The sequence below is a fragment of the Hyperolius riggenbachi genome, chromosome 9, assembly GCF_040937935.1.
Source record: "Hyperolius riggenbachi isolate aHypRig1 chromosome 9, aHypRig1.pri, whole genome shotgun sequence".
Taxonomy (NCBI): Eukaryota; Metazoa; Chordata; class Amphibia; order Anura; family Hyperoliidae; genus Hyperolius; species Hyperolius riggenbachi.
This window is the reverse complement of record NC_090654.1, coordinates 12,340,231-12,354,488: the sequence shown is the minus strand read 5'-3', so window position 1 is coordinate 12,354,488 and position 14,258 is coordinate 12,340,231. Positions and strand designations below refer to the sequence as shown.

At 40.8% G+C, this 14,258-nt stretch overlaps 1 protein-coding gene across 2 annotated transcripts in view; it reads right to left on the bottom strand.

The window, feature by feature from the left end:
- Positions 1-8,693: 8,693 nt before the first annotated feature.
- The window catches only part of TMPRSS6 (transmembrane serine protease 6), a 122,900-nt gene continuing 117,335 nt past the window's right edge, over positions 8,694-14,258 (bottom strand). For both annotated transcript variants that reach the window (XM_068255027.1, XM_068255028.1), the window contains 2 exons: positions 13,348-13,484; positions 8,694-9,618 (listed from right to left, as the gene is read on the bottom strand). In XM_068255027.1, the coding sequence (XP_068111128.1) occupies positions 9,457-9,618; positions 13,348-13,484 (299 nt within the window). In that variant the 3' untranslated portion in view covers positions 8,694-9,456. The remainder of the gene's footprint in view (positions 9,619-13,347; positions 13,485-14,258) is intronic.

The window sequence follows — 14,258 nt, the reverse complement described above, 5'->3', positions numbered from 1 at the left end:
ATTCCCCCTCATCTTTGACTAATCACAAGTTGTAATCTGATCTCCCTCCTGTGTCACATGACTGCCATGGCAGAGATGGCAGAGAAGCTCCTTTGAAAGCACAGGATGTTAACAATGTGTCCACTCCCATGAAAGCAGGAAGTAGAAACACTGCAGATTTACTGCAGGATTTGTATCAGCTGTAACAAAGAAATGTTTTTTTGGTTTAAAGGTTATTATGCTGGGGTGTATCTTTTAGAGCAGAAAGGCCGTTCTGAGTTCAGGTCCACTTTAAAGTGGATCTAAGCTCAGAATTTTCTGTCTGCTTTAAAAGATAAAGCAAAGCATAACCAATAGGGAAAACAATCTTCATAACAATTTATGGAAATCCTAAAAGGAAAAAAAAAGAAAACTGGATGAACTTCAGGAAGCACAGAAAGGGTTAAAGCATCTGTCTTTTCTTGTACAGGCAGAGCAGCTGCACTGTGAGTCACACCCACTGATAAGGCTAATTACACTCTGATGTAGCTAAACACACACACACACACACACACACACACACACACACACACACACACACACACACACACACACACACACACACACACACACACACACACACACACACACACACACACACACACACACACACACACACACACACACACACACACACACACACACACACACACACACACACACACACACACACACACACACACACACACACACACACACACACACACACACACACACACACACACACACACACACACACTGTTCAGTGCAGTTTATTTCTACAGCATTTATTTGTGGAATGAAAACTTTTCATTGTGTGCAATGCAAGAGTTTGGGTCCACTTGAAACTGTTGTCTCAACATACTGATATCTGTAGTTTATTGATACTGTTGCAAACCTGTGCAGATCTGATTATACATGCTTTCGACTTTCCTCCACCTATGTATTAAGCAAAACAGTGCACCTTATACATAAAGTCAACCCAAATAGAAGTTGACACAGTAACTTTTCAACCTTTGAAAGCCAAACAAATCCCAAAATAGTTTTTGTCATGTCCCTCTCACAACTATTTTAAGGGAACGTTTCTGGAGAAAAAAAATGTAGTAGGTTGAGCAGAATCTGCCTAAAATAAAATCAGCCAAGGATTTACTTTACTAGAGATACTGGAATGTTAGGATCCACTACAGGAGACCTTGGAAAGTTGAAATACTCCATAGGGACACTGAAAAACTGGAATATACTGTTCTGTGCACTACAGACTGCCAGAAAAAAAAAATATTCAGAAGGTGGAGTATTGTGCCCTGTACACTAGAGGGCACCACAGTCCTTTGCCTGTATGGCTTGTACCCAGAAATAGCCCCAGTCACGTCCAAAACATGTATTGCCTTCTGGTGCAGAATGATGTAGGCATGTATATTAAAAAGGGCCATAGTTACCTTTCATGTATTGGGCTGCCCTCCCTGTTTTATTGCTGTATGGCCAGGTGCTCTCAGTCTATTTCCATCTCTGAAGCAGGAGGTGCTTTCGGTGCCGGGCGCATTTTGCCTGACTTGGGTGCCGCTATAGCACATTGTGATATAGTGCGCACCTCGCACATGGATAATTCAGGGTTACCAGTCTGACAAAACCCAAATTGCTTCTTGTAGCAACTCGGAGGAGGAATAGTGTCTAATGTTGCTGGCAATTTGAGCAGCAGCAGGGTAAGCTGCCGCCATTCTGTTCATGCTGCACCAACTCACCGGCGGTGTACACATACATACGCGTCCATCTCAAATGAGTACCTGTGTGATGTCACATGAGCACCCATGAGAGGTGGATATGGATGGGAGGAGAGCTGGCCTAAAAGACCAAGATGGATGAGAGAAGAAGCAGTGGAGCCAACTACATACCAGGCAGCTATAACCCTCCTAATATTACTATTATGTATTTATTGTATTTATAAAGTGCAGTGCCAGCATATTACGCAGCACAGGGACAATAAATGCATACAATGATACAAAGGTGGGCAGACATAATGCAACAAGGTCATACAACAAAGGGAAAAGTTATACGAGGCAAGCAGGGTACAAGATACATGATCATGTGATTTGGGCTGGTTAGGTAAATCCGGTAATACAAGTACGAGGCGGTCATAGGAAAGGAGCACACGATCATGTATAATACACTAGGGAAGGGAGAGGGTACAAGATACATGATCATGTGATCTGGGCTGGTTAGGTAGGCCCAGTAATACAAGTACAAGGCTGTCATAGGAAAGGAGCACACGATCATGTAGAATACACTAGGGAAGGGAGATGGTACAAAATACATGATCATATGATTTGGGCTGTTTAGGTAGGTCCAATAATACAAGTACGAGGTAGTCATAGGAAAGGAGCACACAATCATGTAGAATACACTAGGGAAGGGAGAGGGTACAAGATACATGATCATGTGATTTGGGCTGGTTAGGTAGGCCCAGTAATACAAGTATTAGGCTGTCATAGGAAAGGAGCACACGATCATGTAGAATACACTAGGGAAGGGAGAGGGTACAAGATACATGATCATGTGATTAGGGCTGGTTAGGTAGGTCCAGTAATACAAGTACGAGGCTGTCATAGGAAAGGAGCACACAATCATGTAGAATACACTAGGGAAGGGAGAGGGTACAAGATACATGATCATGTGATTTTGGGCTGGTTAGGTAGGTCCAGTAATACAAGTACGAAGCTGTCATAGGAAAGGAGCACACGATCCTGTAGATTACACTAGGGAAGGGAGAGGGTACAAGATACATAATCGTGATTTGGGCTGGTTAGGTAGGTCCAGTAATACAAGTATGAAGCTGTCATAGGAAAGGAGCACACGGTCATGTAGAATACACTAGGGAAGGGAGAGGGTACAAGATACACGATCATGTGATTGGGGCTGGTTAGGTAGGTCCAGTAATACAAGTAGAGGCTGTCATAGGAAAGGAGCACACGGTCATGTAGAATACACTAGGGAAGGGAGAGGGTACAAGATACATGATCGTGTGATTTGGGCTGGTTAGGTAGGCCCAGTAATACAAGCTTTTTACGATTTACATGTTACCGCTGGGAAAACGAATCCAAAAACATGGCCTGACATACCACTGCTATGCAGACGACACCCAACTATATCTTTCCTTCAAGCCTGGTGTGACAGACCCAACTCTAACTATAAACGTCTGCTTACGTGAACTACAGAAATGGATGAATGACAACTGGCTGAAACTAAATGCAGACAAAACTGAAGTCCTTCTGATCGGAGGGCAGAGCATAACAAAACAACTTAACTTGCAGTCTTCACCACTGGGAATAGGAGGCACGGATCTACGCAGCTCTAATCATGTGCGTAGCCTGGGAGTTCTAATTGATGGGGATTTAAACTTCAGAACTCAAATCTCTGCTGTGGTGAAATCATCCTATTTTCACCTGAAGAACATTGCAAAAATCAAGCACCTCATACCCCCAGAAGATCTGCCAACCTTAGTCCACGCCTTCATCACATCCCGACTGGACTACTGCAATGCTCTTTACACTGGTCTTCCAAAAAAGGTCTTGTACCGCCTACAGCTGATACAGAATACTGCTGCCAGACTGCTAACCAACCAACCCCGTCACTGCCACATAACGCCAATCCTGCACTCCCTTCACTGGCTACCTATAGAATGGAGGGTTCTATTCAAGATCAGCCTACTGACATTTAAATCCCTGAATAATCTAGGCCCTGGATACATGAAAGATATGTTGCAGCTGCGTAGCAATTCCCGCATTCTCAGGTCAACAGGTTCTAATAATCTAGTCATACCCAGAGTCCACTTGGAAACTTTTGGTCCCAGAGCCTTCTGTCATGCTGCCCCTACGTTTTGGAACTCCTTACCTCAACAGATCAGGACAGCTCCATCCCTGGACGTGTTTAAATCCAGACTGAAAACCCACCTGTTCAGTTTGGCATTTGCAGAAATATAACTTTTGTTGTGTGAATACTTCATCCTACTACTTACTGAATCTGAGAGAGCCTAAGCGCTTTGAGTCCTATGGGAGAAAAGCGCTATAGAAATGTTATTGTATTGTATTATTGTATTGTAAGTACGAAGCTGTCATAGGAAAGGAGCACACTATCCTGTAGAATACACTAGGGAAGGGAGAGGGTACAAGATACATGATCATGTGATTTGGGCTGGTTAGGTAGGCCCAGTAATACAAGTACGAGGCTGTCATAGGAAAGGAGCACACGATCATGTAGAATACACTAGGGAAGAGAGAGGGTACAAGATACATGATCATGGGATTTTGGCTGGTTAGGTAGGCCCAGTAATACAAGTACAAGGCTGTCATAGGAAAGGAGCACACGATCATGTAGAATACACTAGGGAAGGGAGATGGTACAAGATACATGATCATATGATTTGGGCTGGTTAGGTAGGTCCAATAATACAAGTACGAGGTAGTCATAGGAAAGGAGCACACAATCATGCAGAATACACTAGGGAAGGGAGAGGGTACAAGATACATGATCATGTGATTTGGGCTGGTTAGGTAGGCCCAGTAATTCAAGTACAAGGCTGTCATAGGAAAGGAGCACACGATCATGTAGAATACACTAGGGAAGGGAAAGGGTACAAGATACATGATCATGTGATTTGGGCTGGTTAGGTAGGCCCAGTAATACAAGTACGAGGCAGTCAAAGGAAAGGAGCACACAATCATGTATAATACACTAGGGAAGGGAGAGGGTACAAGATACATGATCATGTGGTTTGGGCTGGTTAGGTAGGCCCAGTAATACAAGTACGAGGCTGTCATAGGAAAGGAGCACACGATCATGTAGGATACACTAGCCTCCTTAGCGATAACCCCGTACTACATACGGGGTAGCCGCCGCGGAGGATCACATGGCCCCAGGACGTTTTTTATTTTTTTTTAAATCGGTGCATTACGCTTTAGCTAGCGGTTCGCTAGGTAAGCATATGCACAAAGTTGCTCCGGTCCCCCGCGATCGCCCGCAATAGCCTCCGTTATACGTACCCCCCAGCGTTCCCACGCCGGCGCAGCTGCCCAATCGGCTCCAGGCTTCACGATGACGGCGGTCGGGATTGCGGATGACGTCATCTCCGATCATCGCCATAGCAACGCCGGAAGCCGATCAGGAAACTGCACTTTTCGTGGGATCGTGGTGAGGTACGTATAGCCGGCGGTGATCGGCGGGCATGAGGGGGACCGGAGCAACTTTGGCCATACGCTTAGCTAGCGAAATGCTAGCTAAAGCATTTAAAAAAAACAATTTTAGGCAAAAAACCTCCCGGCGGACGCAGCCTCGGAAACTTTGTACCGCCAAGGGGGCTAGGGAGGGGAGGACCCTGCCAAAGGCTTACAATTTAAGTGGAGGGGAGATGGACACACTAGGTAGGGCTCTAGAATAAGGATTCAGCAGAAACAGTTATTGCTTGGTACTAGGGGGTGGTTCCCAATGATGCTCTGCGTGGAGTTAAAAAAAGTAATTTATACCCAATTTTAATTCAGAAAGTTGGATGTCCTGAGTATAGGTCATCCCCCTATTTTCTTAATTAAAACTGGATTTAAGCATTTTACGCACTACTTGCGATTCCGATTTGCGATTTTTACACGCGATTACGATTTTTAATTGGTACTGCATACTGCGGTTTTTCTGCGTTTTCCTTCTTGTGTTGATAGCATACAGGGAAAATTGGATTCGCAAATCGATATTCGGAATCGGAAATTGGATTTGTGATTTGCAGTGTTTGTATCTATCTCACTAATATTATAAATGTGAAAGTTTGGATGTTTGTTACTGGATCATGCAACAATGGCTGAACGGATTTGAATGAAGTTTGGCACACACATAGTACATTACCTGGAATAACATATAGGATACTTTTTATCACCATAATCAAAAAGTTGGCGGAGACAAATACAAATTTCACTGGGAAAATGTAAACTGCACCCATTCTTACACTGTTAATGGCAGGGTTCTCAAACTTAGCGCAGTTGGTCACTGGGTGACTGAGATTAATATTCAGAAAAGTGGGTAGAGCCTGCAAAAGCCAATCAAAATTCACCTATTCATTTTCAAGGGGAATATTTTATTGCTACCATTCTTGCACTGTTGCACAAGCCTCAAACCTGGTACAGTTGGTCAAATTATTGATGCCAAAGACTGCAAAGCTCACAAACTAGGTCAATGAGTAATTGTGTGTTGGGGTTAGTAAAAGTGGGCGGAGCCAACACCAGCCAAATACATACCCGGGCAACGCCGGGCCATCAGCTAGTGTATATGTTTCTGGTTTTCTGGTGTAGAGTTTTAAATAACATTTCATTCCATCAAACGTCAAACATTTTCATTTTTTTTTGTAATTTTATTTTTTATTTACTGGGCATAAAATGTAAATCAAGGCAAACAATTTTCACATTTTTTATTGCTGTCTGGGTTTTCCTTCTCTTCCTGTTGCTGGAGCCAAAACAGAAAGTGAGTTAAGTTCCAAAGTTGTAAAATTATCATCATTCACAGACGGAAGCTGGTGTGTTGGACAGCTAGAGATAAAATCAGATCAATCGGAATTGGATGTGTGTAATTTTACCACCTCCGTGTAGTATAAGGGTCAACAGATATTGAATACTAAGCTCTGATACTACATGGAGGTCGTAAAATTGGTCAGTGGTTCGCCAATCTAAATTGAAAGTGTGCCAGCCTGGTACACGCATGTAATTTTGATTGACCAATCATTGGCCCGTTTTACTACTTTCATGTAGTGTGAGAGCTTACCTACAGTGATTGTCCATTCACCATTGGATGTGTGTGACTTAACTTGCAAGCTTTAGTCAACATTTTGAATAAAGACAGATTTGCTTAAGGATAAAATAAAAGTTAATAGGTATACATTTACCCCAGTACTGTTATTGCTATTTAGTTCCTAGTCCAGTGACATTACATGGAATTCCACTAATAATGGCAATGCTTCATAGGTTTTTACCAAGAAAACACATTCTTGAGAAGACATTATGTGTAAAACAATTTCTCCCAGCATACAAGATGGCAGAGCCAGATCATGTGACCAGTCAGCTGATCACCTCTAGGTATAACTCTTTGCTACAAAAACAAAAAACAACCTCAAGATAAAAAAGCAAAAAAACAAAACCTCCGTTTTAAGTACTTCATACAGGTATGATTTGCAGGAATTACAAATGATTATTTTGTAAAAGCAATTTTATTTTGGCCTCAGGCCACTAATTTCCTCTCATGTGAAGAAGCCAATGTATCAAAACCTTGCTTACGTTTATAAAATAGACCCTTTTTGTCTGCTCTAGAAAAATAGTTTCTCGTTCTAAAAGATATTAATATGTTCTGTAAGGCAATTTGTGTCACAAAGGCTTTAGTTTAGCAAAGATTATTTAGAATAAAAGTGTAAACTTAATGGTTCCTAAGACATCCTGATCCACTATAGAAACAATTATTTGTAAAACGCAGTCATACAGTTCACAAGAAAACCTTTCTCAAAATCACATTACATTCTAATGAAGAACAAGGTCAACTTCTCAACAAGAATGTCAGAAACTAAAATTTGGGCTTCTACAGTAGAAAATTAAAGCAGATCTGAGATGAAAAACTAACTATAGTAAGTAACTTGTCTATATATCTTATCGAAGGTTTAGATGGTTTACGCAGTAATTCTAGCTGCAAACAGCTTCAACAGTATATGATTATTTCTTCCTGCGATACAATGAGAGTGGCCATGTTCTGTTTGTCACATTACACATTCAAGCTTGCCTGTATCTCCACCCCTCAACCTGTGAAAACTCCACTCCGCTCTCCTCCTCTTTCCTCCCCTCTCCGCCCCCTTGCCTCTGAAATCTCGTGTATGCTTCAGCGAAAGCCTCCTCTTCCCCAGGCTGAGCTCCCATGAGCACTTGCAGCATGGGTCTCAGAATGCCAAGGCGCTGGAGGAGCTTTGGGCATGGATACATTAATTTACATGCAATTAGGTAATAAATAAAATATAAAAAGCATTTGGGGGGAAGAATGCCCAATAAACTCTATGTAAGGGGCAGGAAAATGAAGGGAGCAAAAGTTTGTCTCGGATCCACTTTAAGCTACCTTTGTATCTTCTGAGGATTCTGATGGTGAGAACTTTCTGCTTCAATTCCCAAATTCACATTTCATGGCCTATGAATTTATATCAACTTAATCTTCTAATGAATTTATGCTCACAAGTCAATGTTATAAATTATGACATTTAGCAATATTGCCACTTTTCTAATGACTTACTTATAAAAGTGGGAACACACTGTCTTTCCTGTTGGCTAAGATGTCAAAAACTATTGAATTTTCATGTTTTTTCATTTCCTTTATTGGTAAGTACTAGATATGGTCGGAAATACTAAATTCTGACTTTGACAAAATTCCGACTTTCCGATCATAGTTCTAACTTTTTTTTGTATGATTTAAATGAGACATGTAATTGAATTTGTTAAAAGTGACCATCAAATGTTTCTAATAATCAAGTTCTTTTTTGAAAAGTTAAAGTGTTATGCATCTCAAAAAAACCAAAAAAAAAAACCAAAAAAAACCACATAAATATAAATATAATTGTGCAAAAAAAAATCTTTGTTAACTAAGCAAAATGTTAAAGTTGTTAAATTTTTTGAAGAAGTCAAGAGAATTTATATTCCAAACAGCTCAATGTTAGACTTCAACTAAAGTAAGATTTATAACAATTTAATTCAGATTTTTTTTTATTCTTTAAAAGGACATCCGAGGTGAAAATAAACTGATGAGTAAAACAATTGTATCTATCCTCCTTCTCCTAAAAATGACTTTTTTTTTAGCTATCCGATCGTTTTATTTTATATTTAAATCTAGTTTCTAAGTTTTTACTGTTTCATTGTCTCAGCTCAATGACACATTCACTGAAGTATGAAAGAGCCCAAATCTATGAATTATTGACCCTCCTGCTCTCAGAAGCCATTTACTGAGAGCAAAGTGTTTTATGGCTGTAATTACTTACCAGTGAGGGTTATGCTATAGACCGACCCGGGCAGAAACGGTCACTTGCATCCCTGATGTTTAACTCTTTCAGGCAGAGAAAGAAAGAAAGGAACACAGCCTAGTTATCTGTGTGCTAGGCACTGTACATACACATGTCTATCTCATCATGTCACATGTCACCTCGTTGACCTTTAAAACAAAAATCTCCTGGTCGGAATTAATGTAGAATTGGAAATTTGGAAATTGGAATCTTGCGACCATACTAAGTAACTATTTGAGAATTATTGTAAAGAATGTAAATGTTATAAGCTAGCAATGATGTACTCTTTTCCTTTTTAATTGACCCTTCGCTCCTCTTCCCTGATGAGTTTGAATCAGATATTTCCATCCTTTGTGTAGCCGTTCCAGTGCACAGGTAAATCTTGGTGGTTTTTATTCCAGGTTATTCTGCTAGATGGCTGTGACATTGTGAATCCATCCGACAAGTTTGGTAATCCGAGTATAGACTCCGTAATATTTGGGTATTGCACAACCAGCCCCCCAACTTACCAGGCCGGCCTGGAACCAGCGGCCTCTCAGATCTTTACATACCAGTGGGCTACCAGAGTCACCCTAAAGTAAAAGAGGAAAATATAATTTTTTTTAAATGGTTTCAAAAGTGTTTTACATTTTATTACATCTCTTCCTACAAGTGCAATCACTTGTGACAATTACTAGTGATGATCGGTGTTATAATTTAAGTAGGCCTCAGTTATTTGGACTGAGTTTTAGGTAAAAGGCTTGTTCGCAGAGTATACCTTTAAAATAGAGTTTTTCATGATGCAGGCAGAAGCATCTCAGTGTCTGCTTGAAGCAGATGATGCTAGCAGATACTGAGAAGATGTTCCTAGTCCAAGTTCTTAGGCCTACACTGCCCCAGATAAATGGACTACGGGAACAATCAACATAGGCCATATTTTCCAAACATAACATTCCTGTATGTGGGGAAAAGGGATCATAGAATATTAATCAAGTAGGTGGGTATTATGACACCACGAGGGGTCTGAGCCAATAGTAGATTTTGGGGGATGTGTCAGATGAGGTCACGATTAACTCTTTCCTGGTCAGTATTAAGGTTCATGATGGGCCAACGAAGGGCACTCTTACTTTCACGCTCTCCATCTACTGACTTCTACTGACTGGAACCATAATTACTTCCTTTCTTTATGTAATCTGATATAATGTATGCTGTACATAGTTAGTCTAGATGTAACGTAGTATAGACAGAAGATCACCTGATTACCTTCACTAGGAAGGTAATCAAGAAGCTGCAACACAACAGAATTACTAAAGAAGAATCTGCTTTGCTAAGATATGACGAACTGTATCTGTATATCTGTGTACTGAATAAACCTTTTGGAACTTGGAAGATGCCTCAAGAAGTCTATCCCCTATAATGCTTGCTGTGTGGAGAGTCGAGTCAGCTCACATTCTGTGAGGTGCACCTCTAAGGGGGTGCTGGTGCCGGAGTAAAGGTGATTTCTAACAATCGGTGATCAGCTAATTACGAGTAAGCAAAATTTCGAGTAAATGTTCACAATTACGCCCATACGTAATTACAATTTGTAAATTCAATTGATTTGGTATAATAATTGGTAATTTTGCGCTTACTTTAGCAGTGAATAGCAAAGTCCCATACATGCTATTGTCACCAAAATTGCTACATACCTTTTGGAGAATAGTGGGTACAAATTTTAAAAAAATACTTTTTCAAAAAGACCTTGTAGTTTTTGAGAAAATCGATTTTAGCTACTTGCTGCATTTTGTGCAGTATATCGATGTCCCGCCGACTTCATCTGAAGTCAAGGAAGATGTGGAAAGTTTCTGGAGGATGGAGGTAAGTTTGTGACTTTCTCTTCTTTTAAAGTCTCAGGCTTTCTTTAAAATTCATAACTCAGAACTAGTTATATATTCAAGTGTTCCGCAGTACAACATCATTTGACTTGGTTTAAAACCATTTTTTCTTTGGATTTTTTTTAACTTGATTTTTTGAAAAACTACTTTTTTATTTATTTATTTATTTTTTTTGCTTGTTGCCTCTTGATTCTGGTTTGTGCAAAATAGAGATGAACAAAAATGCTAATATTCTTTTTGCATTCATTTTAATGAAAATAATATAAAATTCGATTTTCAAGCAAAAATGCCATTAAGTTTTGTTATTTTTCACGATTTTCACTCTTTTCACGGTAAAAATATAGATTTTTTTTTTGCATTTTCCCAGCAAAAATTTTGGCAGTAAAAGTATTGAAAAAAACAAAAACAAAATTAAAATACAAGCAATTTTGCAAAACTTTTTTCAAAATCGAAAATGAAATCTTCGATGCAAAAATTACTTCGATGCAAATTCGCAAGCAACACTGGTGCAAATGTTTTTCCACAGTTTACACCAAAAATTGTTTATGACGGCCAAGTTCGTAACTTTGCGAAACATGCAAAGTTACAAATGGATTACGCAAAATCAATTCAATTTCAAAATCATAATTATGGCAAATTATCATCATATCGCATACTTTAGCACATTACATCATCACCGGTTAACTTATACAGCTAGTCCTCGGTTAACGAACGTTCTTAACTTGAATCTGTCCTTAAGTCGGAACAGCCCCCTTCGCCCCCGTTTTTAATGCAGAGTAAGCGCAGCGGAAGGTGGTAGAAGGTCCCATCATGCTGCCCGGAAGCACGCATCAGGAGGCGCCGCCACTAGGGGGCTTCTCCTGATTGCGTCATTATGCAAAGCATGAGAAGCCGCCGGAAGGACAGTGGATGGAGCGAGAGGACGGGCCGCGCAGCTTCCGGGCAGCACGATGGGACCTTCTACCACCGAGGATCAGGTGAGATGTCCTCTATCTACCTTCCGCTGCGCTTACTCTGCATTAAAAACGGTGCAGAAGAGGTAGTCCCCGGTGGCGTGACATCATCTCGGCGGGTCGGCGGGCGTTCGTATCGGCGGGTTGTTATTAAGTCGGGCGTTCGTAAACCGGGGACTAACGGTATTGTAGATTCTTCTTCCTGACACTACGGCACTAATGATGAGCAGAAATAACGCCTATGTGTAATTAGGCATCGTAATTCGCAATTACGCATTGTAATTGTAATGCAAAATCTCAGGGAAAAGCGCAATTAATTTCGTAGGTAATTGTAAGCATTCATAATGACCCATGAATGTAAGCGTAATTTATGTTTAATTTCGTGCCGACTTTAGCGGTGAATAGCACAGCTTCCAACCATGCAATTGCTACATATGTTAAGGAGAAGAGTGGGTACAAGTTAAAAAAAGAATTGTTCAAAAAGGCCGTGTAGTTTTTGAAAAAAATCGATTTTAAAAATACAAAGAAAAATGGTTTTTAAACTGTAATTTTACTGAGTTCAAAAACCATTTTTCTATGCATTTTTAAAATTGATTTCCTCAAAAACTACAAGGTCTTTTTGACTTTTTGACCCCCACGTATGGGGGTTTTGCTGTTCGCCGCCACGAAATCGGCATGAAATTATGTATAAATTCTGCATAAATTAATGTGTAATTACGAATGATTATACAAAATCAATTACAATTTGTAATTACGTATAGGCATAATTGCAAAATTTTGCATAATCATAATGAACTGATTAAGATCCACACTGTACGGCACTCCCAGCTCCAGGCTTGCTCAACTCCAAATTCGGGAGATACCCGGATAGTTGCTATCCGGATTTCACACAGATACCTGTGCGGGTCGGGCGGGGGGGTCAAGCTTACCTGTCTGACGTCTTCTTCGTCCATCCCTCGGCGCCTCCCACAATGCGGTCCATGCGCATCACGTGACTCCAAACACATCCTCCTTCAACCCGGAAGGAGGAAGTGTTTGTAGTTAGTCACGTGACCGCCGCATGGAACGCATCGTGGGAGGCGCCAGGGACGGATGAAGAAGACGTCAGACAGGTAAGATTGACCCCCCCGCCCGGCCCACACAGATGTACTGGGAGATATCCGGATAGCAACTATCCGGGTATCTCCCGAATTCGGAGTTGAGCAAGCCAGCCCAGCTCTCCTACGGGATGATCTAGAACAGGCATGGGCAAACTTGGCCCTCCAGCTGTTAAGGAACTACAAGTTCCACAATGCATTGCAGGAGTTTGACAGCCACATTCATGACTCATAAAGACAAATGCATTGTGGGATTTGTAGTTCCGTAACAGATGAAGGGCCGAGTTTGCCCATGCCTGATCTAGAACCATTTTCTGAAGCTGAAACTATAACACCCAGGATGCAAGAGCAATGATAAAGGGGAATTTCATTCAATAGTACTCTTGAACAGTTCATACCTGGCAGGCATCTTTCGTACCATCGAGATATCCGGCACAGAACATCCTGGGACTGATCTGATAGCGATATAGATCAGAGCAGATATCTTGAGAGATTAATGTGAGGTCCACTTTCTGGAGAATGTCACTGGTGGGTCCTTCAAATAAACAACAAACTCATGTCTTTCCATATGGTAAATATGGCAAATACACAAATACACAGGGCTGATTTAAAGAGGAAATTTAGCGAAAAGGGGGGGAAAAAAAATCAATACGTTGTAAAGTGAGAAGTTAAAAATAGAAGTTAGATCAAGAAATGATTGAAATTCGCCATTTAATTTGTTCATATTGTTTGTTCCACAATCATCCTGCATGTCATCATCTTTACTGTTGGCAGACATGAAAAAACTAGACAGCAACAGCTCCTATTATGTATAACCACACCCACTAATAACTGGTTGCTTGGCAGTGCGAAATAGTCATTTCCCACAATGCAACCATGTTCACAGACAGGAAACTGTCAGCACCATGGTCCTGACATCACATTGTGGGAGGGGTTTCACCACAATATCAGCCATACAGAGCCCCCTGATGATCTGTTTGAGAAAAGGAATAGATTTCTCGTGGGCGGTATCAGCTACTGATTGGGATGAAGTTCCACCTTGTTTATAGTTACTCTTTGAACTGGCTTTAAATCGACATTAATTAATAAAATCATTCTTTGATTATTATTATTAGTAAGAGCAACATTCATTGCTGCTCACTCATACGGAGTTTAAAGGGGAACTGAAGAGAGAGGTATACGGAGGCTGCCATATTTATTTCCTTTTAAGCAATACCAGTTGCCTGGCAGCCCTGCTGATCCTCGGCCTCTAATACTATTATCCATAGCCCCTGAACAAGCATGCAGCAGTTCAGGTGTTTCAGACTTT